General features: G+C 38.5%; 1 protein-coding gene across 1 annotated transcript; it reads right to left on the minus strand.

Moving 5' to 3' along the window:
• Positions 1 to 6,037: 6,037 nt before the first annotated feature.
• On the minus strand, positions 6,038 to 13,752 carry LOC131892367 (uncharacterized). The gene is made up of 7 exons (XM_059242205.1): positions 13,591 to 13,752; positions 13,366 to 13,475; positions 11,827 to 11,988; positions 11,470 to 11,626; positions 9,248 to 9,544; positions 7,944 to 8,227; positions 6,038 to 6,430 (listed from the first exon to the last, which is right to left on the minus strand). Exons 1-7 carry the CDS (start codon positions 13,601 to 13,603, stop codon positions 6,146 to 6,148), a joined length of 1,308 nt encoding a protein of 435 aa, XP_059098188.1. The 5' UTR covers positions 13,604 to 13,752; the 3' UTR covers positions 6,038 to 6,145.
• Between the last annotated feature and the right edge of the window lie 4,559 nt (positions 13,753 to 18,311).

Consider the following 18,311-nt stretch of genomic DNA (forward strand, 5'->3'; position numbering starts at 1 on the left):
TAAAAAAATGTTGTTGGCATGGACGGAAAATACTAGTAAGTAAATTGAAGTTCTTTTCTTTCCTTTGTTACATTTGAATATCATACTTTCAAAAACTAACTACTTTTCACTTGCGGATGGTCTGCTGGTTTAGATTGGGCAATAGTAATATCTTATTGGCCTTTAAAGAAACCCTTCTCTATGGCCATGGCACAAAAAGTAAACATTTTTCATGTGTGGAGATACTGTTTTTGTAATAAGTAGAGGAATTCTTTGTATTTTTTTCACTTTGTTATCATTTATTTTACAATTTTGTAGTCATCAAACTAAAGGCTAGGTACAATTAGCTTTTGAATTCACTCCAATAATGTGACCATAATTCGCAAGAGCAATATTTGCCCAACTAAGTAAAGAAACGAATATTCACTCCAAATCAACGCCAACAGTATTTTTGAGCCAACCAAGAACACCAGTTTCTAGAACACATGTGGGCCAGCTGATTAGCTCTGTTTGTGAGCGACTGTTTGTCCTCCTAGAGGGCGTAGCTATCAATCGGTTGGAGTGGCATTGTTCAATGGTTACCAATGGCAGTTCCAATCGTTCCAATAGAGAACCAAAACAAAGTCATTTTTGCTTTTCATCCTTTTCTATTCAGTGGTGTAGGAACATACTTTGATATTAAAACATGTACGATTGACAAAGCAAGATGCTCTACTGAAAATGAGACAATATTTTGTCCCAATTTTAATTGCACAAAGCAAGAACCATGGCTGGCCGAAATCGTCCTGGTTTTCCCAATTTGGGATAGAGTATGACTTCTAGCCACACGTAAGCAATTTTTAGGCGTGAACCGAGGAAGGTTGGTCAAATACTTTCTCCCTCTTTTCACCGAAATGGCAAACCTGGGATAAAGAGCGCCCGGGTTTGACAATCCCACAATGTCAGGCGAAATCGAAATGAGAGGTGACGGTACTAGTGAGGCTTTTGTAGGTTCATGTGTGTTGTCTGTCGAGTACATGTGGAGTGATAATACTGGATTTGACTCCATCCAGGTCCTCTATATCAACTTCTTAACTCGTACTATTTCCATCCAACTTACTTAGCTTGCTTATATAATGTCGGACTTTCCATGCCCCCGTTTTCACGATAGAGGGAAGACGTATTTAGCTCTTGAAAGAAAGAAATCTTCAGTCACTTCTTACTGAGAAAAATGAAAGACAAATGTAACTTCCGTGTGCATTCCGTTTGAACGGTCAAGTGAAAAGAGGATCTATAAAAGGGCTTCTAGTAATATTTTCGACGATAATTTTGAAAAGGGAACACCGAAAATGGGAGTCAATTCCAAGAACTAGTGAAAAGCGGACTGCCATGCTGGGCAAGAGCATCTATTATTCCAAGAAGGTTTTTTTCACAAATGAGAAATTGATGCATCAAATTTTCGCCTGAAACAAACAGGTGCGAAAAAAAATTCGCTCAATACATAAGATATGAAACATTACACATTAAAAATGTTCTTGATTTTCGACACTATGATACCAAATTACATAGGTATACGTGGAGGTCTGAGGAAGCCTCCAAAATTATTTCGGTTTCATCCAGCCTAGACAATACTAGCTATTGCTTCCAATGGGATTCGACTTTGGACACATTTAGAGACGTGATTCAACAAATATGCTTGCAAACGATTTGTTCGAATCATGTCACTGAAACCGGAGAGCAATACAAGACAAATGGATTTGAAACTCAGGTAATTCGACTTTTCGAAGCGTTTTTTCGGACTTGCAGTGCATAGAGCTCTTGTAAGAGAAGTGCCACTCGCATCAAACCAGTTCAGCCAGGGTGGGCATTTAATTTTTGGCCACTTTTGTCTACCACTGTACAAAAGAGTCCGAGAGTGTCCAAAAATACGAAACTTTAAAACTTTCAAAAAATGTACTTGAAACTGGTACCCTTTTTTTAGAAATAGCTCATTGATGGTGTCAAAAGCAAATTCAGTCTTTAAAACCTTTGCAATATGCCTCTAACCTCTGCCATTCGCAAGAGAAGATTTTTTAAAGGCATTTTTTAGACCTTTTTTTCACCTTGACGGTAAGAAAGTACCAAAGCCAGTTTTGGGGGCAGTCTGAGTTGCAAATAAGGGTCCCTATTGGGTCATGAAAACGTCCAATGGAAAAAAGGCAGCAACAAAAATCCAAATTATGCGGTCATTGTCATTTTTGTGCCAAAGCTTGGTAGGAACAGATTGATTGAACATAATGTCCTAAAATATGACAGGGATTCATAAGCAATTGTGCTTGTAGATTGAGAGTCAGTTGCGCTTTGAAAAGTATTTGCCTCTTACTCTAAGCCGGTGGAGAAAACACTCCCTCTGGGAAGTTTACAAACGTCAAGGCAAATGTCTGCAAATTTGATATACCTTGTAAGTATGACTCCCGCCGGAACTTGCAATTTGCCCCCCAAAACGTGTCCCACGGGGAATGTTAGTTCCTCTTAAAAGGACATTTTCTTATTCAGCCCAAATCGAAAATTTCCTCTAATTTTTGCTCCCTGAAAGAATAGGAAACAATGTAATACTGTTCAACCCCTATTATGCCGCTTGAGCATAAACCTGAGGATGTATTCAGACTAGAGGGCTTGTCAGAGAAAAGTCACTCCAACCAAGCCACTTGAGACTTTGCTTTGAACACATTTTGGTAGATGGGCAGCAGGGTGTCGGGCTGATCAGCTTCTCTTGCATTACTCAGTTTCAACCAAAGCAGACAAACGAGACATCAACTCACTGTCTCCCTGAATTCGGAACTTGATTTTGAGAATCACGTAACGAAATGTGCTCAAAGCCGACGATCCCCATCGCACACACCAGGCAGCCGCGAGGGAGCCAAACAATCTCAGAAATCTCGTGAGTGTCGTTTCTCTGATTAGCCCTCTAATTCAGATTAAGATGGAAATCCAGGAATAAATCTAGTGTTGAACCTAAAGTTGAGGTTTTTTCATCCTTAAGATTGAATGCATTGAACTATCTTGTTTAATTTGGATAACGCAGACGTCAAGCACCGTAAAAATTGAAAACTGGTCAAATAAAACAAACTATTAATTAGCTCCGTTTGGGAAACCGCTTGAAGTCCATTCACTGCTTCCAAATTTTTATTTTTGAAATTCCAATTTCTTTGACAAGAAATTGGCTAAAGCATCAACAAATTACAATCAAAGTCACCAAGATTTGCTCTCAATAACATATGCGGGTGCTGACAACAAATATGTGTTCGAAAGGTTCCAGGACAACTCTGCGCAACTGGAACTCGGCTGGGGACATCTCGACTCAAAGCTACTCAACCCAAAGGACAACTCGACACAGTGGACAAGTCAACTCGGCGGTCAACTCAATCCAGTTTCATTACTCAAATGAATTTATGTTCAAGAGTCAAAAAAATGTCGGGTTATTGCGCATGTAACTGTAGGATGATTTATTTACGGATTTCTCATATTTGAATATAGGAGGGCCCTAGCAAGTATAGCTACTATGAAAAAAGATCCAATGATATAATGCTATTCAACAAAAAGACGTAAAATAATGTATATGAGTATTTATTGGTCAAACTGAAAAGAGATTACAGGCAGCAATAATTTTTTGCGGAGAGGGAGTTTGCTGAAGGACACTTCTCAATTCATAATGGAACTCTTTTGCTGCGCTTGTAAACTCTTTTTGTATCTTTCAACCACCCTTTTTTTGGTGAAAACAAGCCATTGCTTATCCAGAATCTGAGGAATATGCTTACAAAAGGTAAATTAACTATTTGCTCTTTTGCTACCGTTGGTTCTTGAACAAATCATTGCTGAAATAAAGTCAATCAAGTACAAAAGATTGAATGAATGAATTTTAATTGGAAGAACCAAAAAAAGGTAATATCTTTCACAAATTGAAGCTACTGTGAGCCACGGTTTTCTAGAAATATGGACTGCGAACGAGCTTCCCGGCAAATCGGCCTGCTCTTGGTCATAGCCACTCTGAGCCACTTTTCGAATTAAAGTAATCAAATCAGAAACGTAGATCTCTTCAGTTAACGGTCGGTCAATTTTTTATCATTGACATGCAAAGTCCATCGTTTCAAAGTTATGTCGTCAAAAGCTTATGTAGCTGACCAAGGGCAGGCCGAAAATTCAAATTTTATGTAGTGTTTACTTCATAACTTTGAACATGTCTCCTGAGCTCCCTAAGTATAGGTTTGGGCTCAAACTGGGCTGAGTTCATCTATTCAACAAGACCTTGGGGTCATATGTAGTGCTTATTCGGAATAACATGAGCGGTTTAGGAGATAGGATATTTTATGAAAAATTTAGGTGTAGTCCTCCAAAATAATGGAAAGTTCGATGTGCATATCCAGTTGAAGGTGGGTAAAGCTTTTCACATGTATGGTTGGATATATCTCACATTTAAGTCCAGAGATAGTATCACGATGCTAACTCTGTGCAACTCAATTGTTCACACCCATCTTGAATATGCCTCTCCCATTTGGGCTCCCATGAGTTCAGCAGGTTTGCCAAAGGTCCAACAAGTCCAAAGATGTTTCACTAGGAGCATCACAGGAATGAGAGAGCTCTCATATTGGAAGAGACTAAGAAAGTTGGGACTGTACAGCGTTCAGAGAAGGTACGAAAGGTATCTGATACTGTACGTCATCAAAAGCATCCATGAGCTTTGTCCAACCCAGGATTTAGGGTCAGTTCTAGTGACCGTAGAGGCTTAATGTGCTTTTGAGAGCACCTTCAAGTCCTCGAGAATCCAGGCTAGTTCGAACAATGAAGTCCACTTCTCTTCATTCTCGGGCTCCTTCATTGTTTAATTTGCTTCCCTCTAATATTCGTAAGGAATACATAGGCCTTGTTGATCCGGTAGCATCTTTCAAGTCAGACTTGGACAAAGTTTTAGATAGCATTCCAGATCAACCCTACATTCAAGGACTGGTTTGTTCTTGGTCTGCCAACTCAAATTCGTTGGTAGACCAAATATCACATAAAGATTGAAAAGTAATAAATAGACGAATTATAACTTTTCATTTTAAAAGTACTGGGGTTTACATTCCCTGCAGCGGTTAGAAAAGCCCGTGAAAAACCAAACCAAAAAAATGGTTGCAGCCTATGTCTCTAGAAGTCCGTGGGTAAGCCTATACTATGAAATTCAAGTGTGATTTCACAAATTCAAATCATTTTTAAGTAAGTACGTCGTGCTTTGTTTTAACTGTACTGGGTCAAGTTGTCCGCAAAGTCGAGTTGACTGCTCCCCATATGAAAAGTATATCTGATCAGAAGTACGTGGAAGTGATATTGACTGATCACTAGATAGTTGTGTGTTAAGGATTGGCTTGGGATTGAGTGGAAAAAGTTTTTTAAGTCTTTATAAAACTTGGGAAGATGATTTTTTCCTTCGTAAATAACCCAAAGACACCAGACTGATTGTATTTAATCGTTGAAACGTGTGCTACGTTTGCATTAATGTAATTTATGACACTAATGAAATTCATGAATCACTGGAACATGGACGTGGAAGGCAAAGGTTGAAAATTGACAAATGTGATTCATTTAACGAACCCGTTCCCATATCGCTTCAAACAGGTATTGTAAACCTTAGCTTGACCAAAGGTCGGGGTCAAGGTGCAGAACATGTGTACCCAGGCACACATGATTGTGCCGTTTACAAGCATGAGCCAACCCAATGTTGCGAGCTTGGAGAGAGTCTTACTTCTGATCCAACAGGTTTCCCGGGTTTCGGTCGTTCGAACGAGCTGAAAACTGGGACCTCTAATTGCAGACTCCTAGATATACACCGCAAGCGTTGAAATATGTAATGCATAGGCTATGTCATTTTTATGTACGAAACAAGTTCTGTGATTTCGGACCCAATTTTTTTGACACTGTTTTTATACCAAAAGACGAGGTTTTTGCCTGTCATCTTTCGAGAGAAAAAGTACATATTCAAAAGTCCATTTTTCTTCCATCGTTCCAACCAGCGTTCCAGACATCTAAATTAACGTTACATCTACAATTGGCCACACTGAGCCCGTTCAAAATTTCAAATAATAACTATTTATTTCGGGAAACAAAGCACATCAATAGTGATTAGAAAGTAAACGTGCATTTCAAGGCTCAAAGCCCTGGAGTTTTCCGAGCCCTAATTTACGAGCAGGGTCTTGGCTGCCTGAATTGTGGCGTTCTTGGGCGTCTCATTCGAGCCCATATCCCACAGATGTTGGGTACAAGATCGGATGTTTTCCCCAATGGTGGGGAAATGGACATAGGGGATATTCTTCTCCAGACAAAAGGCCTTCACTGTGGGCGCGATCTTGGGGTAATGGGTGTGACTGATCCTCGGGAAGAGGTGGTGCTCGATTTGGTAGTTCAAGCCTCCATTCATGAAGCACAAGAACGGTCCACCCACATTTGAACTGGAGACAACCTAGAACAAAGAGATGACCGTTACAGTGCAACAAAAATCACAGGTTTGGGAGGGGTTTGAAATGAAGGTTGCCAATTCTAAGAGGTCTTGAAACGAGCGAAGAACACATTTATAAATCAAACTTTTCTTCTATTGGGTATTGGTAATTAAAAATGTTTTTACATTCAACTGAAAGGTGTGACAAATAAGAAAAAAATGCACGAGTTCAGATGTTTGACGCCAGGGTGAGTTAGGGAGGAGATCTCCCAACAAAGCGCAAAGCTCCACCGTGGCGTAGAACGGCTGTTACTGGTAGAACAAAACGTCTTTCACGGGCACCTAGCTATGTCTCGCTCTCCTTTTCTCATGTATTGAAACCTAATCTCTAAGACCACTTTAACCTGATATTAATGGAATGATTAATAGAGGCATTAATAACTTCAAGCACTTTGCCACAGGGTTCTTCAGGTTGACCAGATTTAGGGGAAAGCCTTAGATTTGGGAAGTGTTAGGAACGGAATTTCCAAATTAGCAAGGTTTTGCGCCAATTGTAGCCTGTTTAATGCCCAGGGTTTTTAAATTGGCAAACTAGCTTCTTGCACCTTAAACTTGAACTCTTACTCAAACAATTCCCGAGTGTGGGATTTTCGGAAGCTGATCGTTAGGTCATCCTGGGTTTCTACGTACTCTCGACTGACACGACCTCTGACGGCCATTACGAAATCTCTGACTTTTGCCATTAACTCCACTTTTTCACTTTTTATAGGGTTACCATTTTTCTATTCTGCTCTTGTACTTTCTCCATATGGAAGCCCTGAGACAATACAAATCTGGTAATAAGGCTCTTGAAATGATTCGCTTAAGAAATGTGTACAACAGTTGAAGGTGGAAAATTCATAAATTCGTAATTACATTAATTATTATAAAACATCTCAACCACCAACGAACAAATATTGACGAATTGGACTAGCCCTTGAATACCGGGCTGATCTTGATGTTTGGTCAAAAACTTGTCCAAGTCTAAGTTAAAACATGGCACTGGATCAACACCTACATATTCTCTATGAATATTTATGGAGGTAAATTTTACAATGAAAAAGAAGAGAGTTGGATTGCATTGATTTAACTAATTTGGATTCTCGAGGGCTGTAAGATGCTCTCGAAACGCACGTTAGCCGAAATTGGGAAAATCATGCCCTCAACAACAATATTGGGGAATTTTAGGAGCCATTAAGCACATTTCTTGCTGAATTTCATGATACAAGTTGGGACAATATAGATCAGGACTCTCCAGCTAGATCACATAAGTAAGAATCTTTGTTTTTAATTTTGCATTTTGAATCATTTTGATGGACTAAATAAATTTTAATGGACCCGATCAGCTCTATGTTTGTCCAAGACTAGCTCACAAACTTCAAAGAAGCGCACTCTGGCGGATCCAAAGGTAAACTTTTTTTGTGTGAGTAGCGTCAGGACTGTAATGCAAGATATTCAAGAATGCTATAAAAAAGTTGTGTCGTCTTCCTCGTCCTACCTGTTTGTAAAGAAAAGATGATTCCTTATTGCTGGGTCTCGTGGTGTCCTCCAGGATGTGGACTCCCTTGAAGTTGTGGCTGATGGAAAAGAAGAATGCGAGATAATAGCCCCCCACCATGTACATAGGCAAAGAGTGAAGCAAGGTCAAAAAGGTCCCAGTTTGATACACAGGGGTTATGACCCATCGCAAGAAGAACAAGCTCCACATGAAGGTCTCAAAGACGCGGTGAGGTTTCAGCAATGGCGACATGGGAGTGTGATGGGCTCCACTCACAACGTTCTCTGAAAAGAGTGTTTACCAGGAAATCATTAATCTCACCTACATTTTTTTTTTGTATTTCCTTGATTATGAATTTAAAAGATCATTTGGATACAAGAAATTACGTTTTTCAAATCTATTGACATTGTTTAAGAGCACTAGACTCTAAACGAGATAGATGTATTCATTGCAGGACCATTTCACAATCTTGCAATGAACAGTCAACTGATAAACCTATGTCTGGTATAAGTGGCTCTATTGCCTTAATGTATACTTTTTATACCTAATGCTGAAAAAAAAAAAATCTTAAGCCTTTGGTCCAGCTTTTGACCTCACCTTGTGACTAAACGGTAACTATGAGAATCCAAAACTTCATTGCATTATAGAGAGGCTTCATTGGACTCAAAATCAAAGGATAGATTACGAAAATATCAATGCAAAAATAAAATCAAAAATGTTAAAGCTCTGTTTGCCCAATGCTTGCCTTCATTAGGGCGTCATCTAGAGGTGAAATGTTTAGGATAATATTTCCAACCACGATATGATGAACAGGAAAAATACTTTTAAATGTACTTATGACTTTGCGTTTGTTAGTTTCATATTTTATAGTTTTATAGTTTCCAGAGATTGTGTAATCACGTTTTCGTGCCTTGAATCCATTCAAGACATCTGTCTGTGTACTGTAAGTATTTTTTTATTCATTATCATAAATTGACAAAAATGCGAATTAATTGCGTTCCAATAGAAGTTGCAGTAGTTTATTAGATTTTATATCATCCTCACTCAAGTTGTCAGTGTTCAATTTACAATGTACAATCCACAAAAAAACTGAATACCTTAGCAGTAGAGACGGCCAAACTATGCATTATCTATTTTATGGCATAAAACAGGTTTATTTGCATATATTGAATGTTTTTTTGTTTTCATGCATATTTTCAATTAAGTTAACTTCAATTTAATGTAGCACACCAATTAAACTATCTCAATTTTAAGCAATGATAGCTAAATGTGCGCTATCATATTGATAACCTATGAGTATTTACCCAAGGACTGGATCACAATAGAGAATCCGTAAAGCGCCAGGAGGAAAAAGAAGTAGATGTGCTGGACCACGTGGTATTTCAACAGGGGTTTTAACGGGTTCAAACGGATGTAAATGGAGCCGGCAATGTCCGGGTCCAGATGAACGTCGTTGGTATGGATGTGATGTTGGACCACATGCTGATGGATCCAAGCAATGGCTGAGCCTCCAATCCAATTCTGAGAAGCGCCCAATACGCGATTAATCACCGGGTTTCTCGAGATGGCTCCGTGATTAGCATCGTGCTGGATATTTAACCCTGAAACAAGAATTGTCGAGCAAAGTTAAAAGCGTGAGTGGGATAAAGTAAACCTGGAAGCAATTGTGGGCACTTAACACGTATCATGTTATAACCAATAGGCACTATCGATGAGGTTTTTCAGCGGTTATATTTAGTTGCAGTTGACTGTCGACGGGAAGCCAAGAAATGTTGATGGGACGAGCAACGATTTTGAAACCTCAGAAACAGCACTAGGTCACAAAGTGGCGACGTCTGACCTAAGTTCAAACAGTTCTAACCAGAAACTATACGTTACAAGAGCAAGCAAGAACTGATGAATTAACTTATGACCATAAAGAATATCTTGGCACAAATTATTTTGTTGTCGCATTTCGCATCTTTATGAGCCAACCAAATTTTGACAACTTTAACGTATGTGCACACAGTTTCGTTTACACATATATTTCTCTAAAAGGACAGTAACTCGGCGATGAAGTAGTGCAAACATTAAACATTGAGCTTGAGGAAAAAGGATGTAGGACTAGCATTCGTTGACGCCATGGTTGAATAGCTTCTTGGAATGGTCAACAGTTTGGTAATTGAAAGTTTGGAGAAATAGGATGGCTTTCAATTATGGTAGTAGTTCCTGCGGCATTTGCAGCGCAGCTGAAAATCCGAGCCACTACTTAACACATCCCTATATGAAATAAACTGAGGTAAAATTAAATTTGAAGTCCCTACCTCTAAAGAGTACTGTACCAAATACTAAGTATGCTCTAAATTGAAGGTATTACTCGTATTTAAAAAATCTCTTTTGGGACTCGGAAGTTTGGTAGATGACTCTTTGCATCAGGCGTGAATTCAGGCCTTTGAATTCAAATTGATCAATGTGATTGATTGAATCCAAAGGAGACAACATCCTGGAAAGGGATTACCATGCTCAAATGAAAGATCTGGACCTGTCAGCAGCGACATCACTAGGCCTTTTCAAAACTTGCAAATACATATTTTCCACTTGTTTTAATGATCTTTTCGCATTAGTTTATTTATTTGCATTTTTAGCATTTCTAACACTTTAAATTCAAAACGCTAAAAAGTGAAAGTGTTGAAAAAAATATGTTACTCAACTTTTTTTATATTTTTTTATTGCCTGTTATTGTTTTTCAATGATTTGTTCCTAAACAGCTTGATGATCTTGCTTTTTGAACAATCATTCCAGACCTCATCTTTTCCATTTGAAAATATAATTGCTTTAGTTCATGGCCAAAAGACCAATATGAGAGTTGTTAGCTTGTATTTTATTAAACACCAACAGGTTGATGTGTTCGGCATCGAAATCATTCAAAATCACCATAATGCAAGTTGTTTTCGTTCAAAGCAAATGCAAATGGTTTGCTTTAAAAACCTAGCGCTCTTTATCCTTTTTCCTTTGGTTTCTTGTTTATAATGAAAGAACATGGTCCCTTTTTCAATGATCTACCGCATGTTGCTTACCTTTCCATTTATTGCTCTTTCATAATCTTGCTCATGGTTATGTTTAAAAGAGTAAATAAGGAAAGTAAAATCAGCAATTCTCTGATTGATTTTCGCAATATTTGGCCTTTCAGTTGCATTTTGAAGTGCATTTTTGTCCATTTGAATTGCAGTTTTTAAACAGCCCTAGTGATCACATGATCAAAGTTTTTGATTGGCAGTATGGTAGTCCGGTATTAGAATGGTTCTTCATTTTGTGTGTAGGAAAGAGATTCGAAAGGCACCCTTGAGAAGAGTCGGGGAGAAGAATCAAACCAGGGTCGTTTCTCAAGATTGAACATTCCGCTAACCACTAAGCCAAGTTTCTCAATGCTCAGGTAGCTGTTCACAATTTGTCACACTACTCTTGGGAGCTGGATTTTGGCAGCACAAGTTTTGCCAAAGGTTAGCCTTCAGCGTTTCTATGGCACTGACCTTAAAATATGACTTACCAATTAATGCATAAAACCAGCCCATGACGGCAAACAGTTGCCAGTTATAACTCTTGGTATAGTGCATGTAAGCCTCAAGGCTGAACACGGAGCCCATGATAAAGGCCACCTTGACGTAGTAATGCCATGGCGCAAACGACTTGTTCCTGGGCAGAACCTGCAATTAATTGGGAAATTTTTAATCAATTCATTGATTAACTACCAACCTAAAATACTGACTTCAAATTATTGCAAATAAGATTTATTTGCATTTTAAGCCATTGACTCTGCCTCCATTTACAAACCGTTTATTTTTGATTTTTTGCTTTCTTCTCTCCGTTTTTATGCATACTTTAGAGATTGCTACATTTGGCACACCTTTTCAATCCTTTCGCAGAGGTCAATAAAATCAGCGTGATCATCCGTTGAGTAGGTCACGGTCTCATCTGTGCTTTCAAAAGCTTCCTTGACTCTTTGATGAGGAAACTGCCGTCGGTGATACGTTAGAAACGCTTGAGAGGCGTCCCGCCCAGAAAACGCCTTGAACAGAAGAAAAATTTGGGAGCTACATATCGTTTGTATATTCCAAGATTATACTGCACCTATTTGAGCACAATTGCGAAGTTTGTAACCATTTAGTGATTTTTGATGGCTTTTGAGTCGATGTTCAAATATTCCCAACGGATCAAATACTTCTTGATGTTTAAATAGAATGATTTTCTATATTTTTAAGCTCTAAGAATTGTTATCCCTAATGGGTTTCTAGGATTGCAAGTGTTTATTCTGACTGCTCCATACAATTGTTAAATCACAACTATTTTCGTTATGCCATAGATTTATTCCTCTTTTCTGAAAAAGAGTTGTAAATCCCATTACATTTAAAACCTGTAACACCCCCAAAAATCGCATTACTCATGTCCTTTTTTTCTTCCCATGCGACATTTACTCCCCGTTTATCTTTTCGTAAAAAATGGAAATTAAAGGTTTCCAGGCAATTGCTATGGATATTTCCAAATACAGATACTTTTTTAACAATTGCCAAAATAAGTAGTCATAAATAAGTCTGGTTTGAGCAAAAAGCACCCGTCTGAAGGAACAAGAGCGAGCAAGCCAAACAGACCAGTTTTTGGTGGTTAATTGGTGACAACTGCGAAGTTGTTGGTGTGCAGTTTCTGATTGTAAAGGCGCTGCTTTCAATCGGTTTAACTGGTCCCCGATTTAGATGCACCAAAATCCCCTAACTAATCCGTTATCACTTTTTTTCTTTCTTGTCAATGGTTTGAATGTGCAACACCATGCTCCTTAGCTTTCCACAGCTCCTTGATCTGTGGTCACATACGTACACTCTCTAAGTTGCCAGTAGGTTATGAGTACTTATAAATTGATTTTTATCTTTCGCCGAATTGTTCCTCTCAAAGTGGAAGTTATTGCCACGAAAGCCCTGATGTTAAATGATTCGGTATGCTTTTGTCTGAGTTCATTTTGAACACCTTTAGCGATAAGTCATAATCACTTATGGGGGAAATGGATCTTCATGGATTCTACGTTATGGTAGACGTCCTTTCAGACATGTTTTAATTTCTGTCTTTTGACTAATATTTGCGACATACGGGGAATACCTACATTTGACACATTCCATGGCAAATCAATGGAAATAAAGCTATAATGAATCAAGGATGGTGGAATATGGGTCATATCAATTTCTGACCAAAACCCCCATTACTTTTTGGGACAAGCATTTGTTGACCAAAATGTTGCTCAATTTGACCAGAAAGAATGAAGGGATGTATTTCGGCATTTAAATTGATACTTGATTGAGCATTATAATTACCCTCTCTATTCATATTTATCTGTCCGATGTTTCAAGAGCCTAATCTTGGCAATATTGGAGGTTTCCGGTAAAGATAGCGCCCTTACCTTGATAAAAAGAGGACCACCAGGATGAAGATCGGCCAGCTTCTTGGCCGAGTAGACCTTATCCTCCACACGGATCGACTCTGGATGAATCTCACTGTTTGGCGCCATTTCTAAAACACCCACAAAAATGTCAATTTCTACTCAGACTATACAAACACAGGCTCTTGGCGAATAGTTATGAAACTTTGCATTACAGAAAGAGAGAAATACAAAAATAATGTTTACCCCTTGAAGGCATGAGCTGGAGTAGGGAGCAAGGCACGAGTTTAAAACTCAGAAGCTCAATGCACGTTTTCTCCAATCCGGCTGGAGGATCGATGAGATGTGCTCTTACGTCAGATCATTCAGCAATGAACTCTGCCCGAAAGCCATCATTGATCAGCTCATTCGGTTGCTAAGTCGAGTAGAGAACATCCTGGGCAAAGTGACCAGGGCTTTTTCAACAAAGGTTGCGGGGTTCAGAGGTTCTCAGTTCCGTGATGTTCTACGGGCTCTCTTTAAAACATTTATTTTTGAAATCAAGTAGCATTCCCTGTGGGTTGTTTTCATCACAAAATCACTTTTACTATCGTTGATGAATTGAACTGAAAAAGTGAACGCATAACACTTTCAAGGGTTGAAAATAAGCATCCTTTATTTTTGCAAATTAACACTGATTATTGAGAAACCTCAAACATTTGTATGGCTCTGAAAACCACGAATTTAAGCCCGATATTCAAAACCTCCAACCAGTTTTTCAGTTTCACTTCCTCTTACACTTTGATGACAACAAATAAAAATCTAATCATTAGAGTCCGACCAAAAAGATTTTAACCTAAAAAATATTTTTCCCCCAATTTTGGGATTTTGGAGCCCCCAAAAAAATTCTTGTCCATTTTCAGTTTTTTGACCTTTTCCTTTTCTTCCTGTGATGATAGGTAACAAAGAGAAAGTTGACTTCTCAGAACAAGGACTTTATTCAGTTATGGATCAAATAGGACGCAAATCTAATGATTAAGTGAGCAAAAGTACCCTAAGCAATAGCACTAGACTCTCAAAAAGAATCACTTGTATACTGTACCATAACATTGGAATCACTAAAAAAGTGCCCTAATGTCAAACATTGTAAAACAGAAGATTTAATTTCTTGTCAATAAAATGAAGAAGCTCAATAGGTCATTCGGCGAATGCAATTGTTTTTCTAGAATTTGGCAACAGAAAAAGACAATAAACAGGACTAACAATGACCTTTTGGTCGTGGCAGCAACGTTTTTTTGCCATGCATAGCTTTTTCCGTTCATTCCCAACCTTTTTTTTCTCGACTTTTTCGCACTTGCTATTTTTTTTTTTCTTTCAACTTTTTCGAATATTTTCCAACTTTTTCTCATTTTTTCCCAACAGAAAAGTTCGGCCAAAATGGCAACTGGTTTTTTTTTCAAGATCAACTAATCAGGAGCCAGCATGGACATGGCAAGAATCTGCTTCTCCATTACCGGTGCTTGAAGATATTATAATGCAATATTCCTTTTCATCTATGTGTTGCTTGATATGGAAGGCAAAAATAACCCCCTCCCCCTGGAACGTGTTGTTGCCAGGGATGAGAAATCAATACGAGCCATTTCTGACCAGGTGGCAGAAAGTGGCAGAAATTCCTACAAAGTGGACTTTTGCCAACGAGAAAATTACTTCGATGGGAAATTATTAAATGCCATTTTTGACCACCTGGCACAGAAAATGGTGGCAGAAAGTGGCAGAAACTCCCTCAAAGTAGAATTTTTCCACTGCATGTTGTTCCCTATGTTTTGGAAAGCTTATTTGCAAATTTTCGTGCAAATTTGTTAGATTTTTATGTAAATTTGCTGTCAATAGAGATCACACTTATATGCAAGTTTTGGCCGGCCCTAGAGTTTATGCTAGGAAAAACAAACGGGACACGAACTACAAACCGAAACATTCTTGGCTGACATAAAATCAACATATTTGGGTTGTTTTAAGCAACATATAAATGACGTATTTGTGCCATAAATTCTACATATTTTGTCAGAGTCTACTAATCACTTGTTTCAGGGTCGATCAAAATATGAATTCTAACGAATACCCTTGGGTAGCTCCTATGTAGATTTAACTCCTGAGCTTCTCTTCTACTACTACAGTCTTTCACATGTTATTGATTTTATTAAGAGTGTATAAACGACACAATAATCAGAAGCGGCAAATCTTATCAAATTTATATATGAGCTATTCCTCAAAAGCACAGATCGACATCAAATAAAAGTATTGCAGTTTTCATATTCTTATACAGACATTGACGGAGAAAATACGCGTTATTGTAAGCGTGTCATGAGCGTGGATGAAAAGCATAAGAAAACACAGTGGTTAGAATAGTTTTGACGGAAATATCATGTCAGTTAAAGGATCCTAAAAATGCAAGTTTATAAAATATTCTTATAATGAGCAAAAGTACACTTTGATATACGTTCAATTGAATTCTGAAGACAACACATACAACATTCATTCTAATTGATGTGGTCTTCGCTTTAAGACTGTTGAACTCATTAAAAACTGGTTTTTTGAGATCCATTGACTTTTGTTAAATTTTACAATGATAATTGAACGCTGTATGCTGTCAATAATTCGAAAATTTGTATTCTCGGAGGGTTTTAAGGGAGGTTATACAGAATTTGAACTATTTTGAGATTATGTAGGAAAATAAAATATTTTGCTTATGTGATTTGAAAATCCGTAATAACTTTTTGGGAATTTAAATCAAGATATAACAGGAGCATTTTGGAGCTAAAAATGCTGAAAATTTGAACATTAAATCCCAAATAACTAATAAGTGGTTGAATAAATCGTATCATAGTTACAAAGTAAGTGTTATCTAAGTTAGCTCCCATTTTTCATCTTTTAGCTTTTTTTTTTAACTTTGTTTTCCTAATGGTTTTAGGCCTGCGATAACTGATGTTTTGTGGGCCAAAATGCGCGAAAGCGAAAAAAACCAAAGTTGTTCCTTTTGAATTTTAAGCAAGAAAAATGACCAGATGTAATTGGGTAGTTATGTGGAAACTCTAAAGGGCTTTTTGACCACCGTGTAAAGCGAACGCACTGCCTCAATTGAACCAAAACTAACGAGAGAGATTTGATGAATGAACTAGATAGATCTGGGTTTGATCAACCCAATCTGGAATCATAATGCTTTTGCCAATGTTCGTACCGCATACTGAAGGACGAAAAACGTTTGATATCTCGCTTCAAAGACACACAACTCTAGAGGGAGAACTGAATACCTCCTTACTGTTATGAGAGCATATCCGCGAGCAAATTTTGCATTTGACTTCGGTACGTTGTAAAATAACGTTGTAAAATAATATTGTAAAATGCATCACGATGCTAACTCTGTCCAAGTCGATTGTTCAGCCACATCTTGAAAATGCCCATTTGGGCTCCAATTAGTTCAGCAGGTTTGCCAAAGCTCGAGCAGGTCCAAAGATGTTTTACTAGGAACATTGAGGATAGGAGAGGGCTCTCGTATTGGGAGAAGTTAGAAAGGTTGGGATTGTACAGTGTTCAGAGAAGGTACAAAAGGTTCCCATCTGTTTCCCCCAATGGCAAACTCCCACTGTAGTTTTCCGCCAGTCAATCTCCCCCACAGTGAACTCCCCCAACAGCAAACTCCAGAAGGAGTGAACTCCCCCACAGTGAACTCCCCCACAGTGAAATCCCCCAACATGAAACTCCCCAAGGAGTGAACTCCCCCACAATGAACTCCCCCACAATGAGCTCCCCATAGTGAACTCCCCACAGTGATCTCTTCCACAGTGAACTCCCCCACAGTGATCTCCCCCACAGTGATTGTATTTAAAATGTAATTTTGGTTGTATAAAAACTTCCTTGGTTTATTAGGTTAGTATCAGTCCTACAAACATTGAACTAATAATCATTTGGTGAAGTTCACATCCCTTGCATGTAGGGAATTTGTTTTTGGGAGTCAGGTATGTGTTATGGCCAAATATTTTTTCAATGGAGACACTAAGAGTGCCTTACTACTGTCTTACTAGTAAATATGCAAACTGGGCTACCTAAATTTGGAATCTAATCCAATTTATATCTTTAATAAGCCTATCTTTTAATTAATCAAAACCCAGTGAAAACAAAGCAATGAACCCATGATAACGGAGTTCACTGTGGGGGAGATCACTGTAGGGGAGTTCACTGTGGGGGAGTTCACTGTGGGGAGTTCACTGTGGGGGAGTTCACTGTGGGGAGTTCACTGTGGGGGAGTTCACTGTGGGGAGTTCACTGTGGGGAGTTCACTGTGGAGGAGTTTCATGTTGGGGGATTTCACTGTGGGGGAGTTCATCTGTGGGGAGTTCACTGTGGGGGAGTTCACCCCTTGGGGGTTTGTTGTTGGGGAGTTTACTTGTGGGAGATTGACTGGCGGAAAACTACAGTGGGAGTTGCCGTTGGGGAAACAGATGACCGGTACAAAAGCTATGATGTCACGTCAAAGAATGAGTTGTCCACAGATTAGTCAGTATGACTAACTTATTCTTGAGAGCACCTTCAACCCTGGAGAATCCAGGCTAGTTAAACAATGAAGTCTACCTCTCTTCTTTCACGGGCTCCTTCATTGTTCAATTTGCTGCCTTCAAATATTCGTAGGGAATACGTTATTTGGATAGCAATCCAGATCAACCCTAAATTCAAGGACTAGCTCGGTCTGCCAACTCAAATTCGTTGATAGACCAAATATCATAAAAAGACTAAATAATAATATATTGACGAATTATAGCCTTTCATTTTGAAAGCACTGGGGATTTCGTTGTCTGGAGCAATTAGAAAAGCCAGTTAAAAATCTAACCAAAACAAAACCCAAAAAATATTATTGTTTTTCGTCATACATGAAGAAAAATGAAATCACCAGAGCTGTCCACAACATTCAAACAATAATGCGGGAAAGGAATTGC

The sequence above is a fragment of the Tigriopus californicus genome, chromosome 12, assembly GCF_007210705.1.
Source record: "Tigriopus californicus strain San Diego chromosome 12, Tcal_SD_v2.1, whole genome shotgun sequence".
Lineage (NCBI taxonomy): Eukaryota > Metazoa > Arthropoda > Copepoda > Harpacticoida > Harpacticidae > Tigriopus > Tigriopus californicus.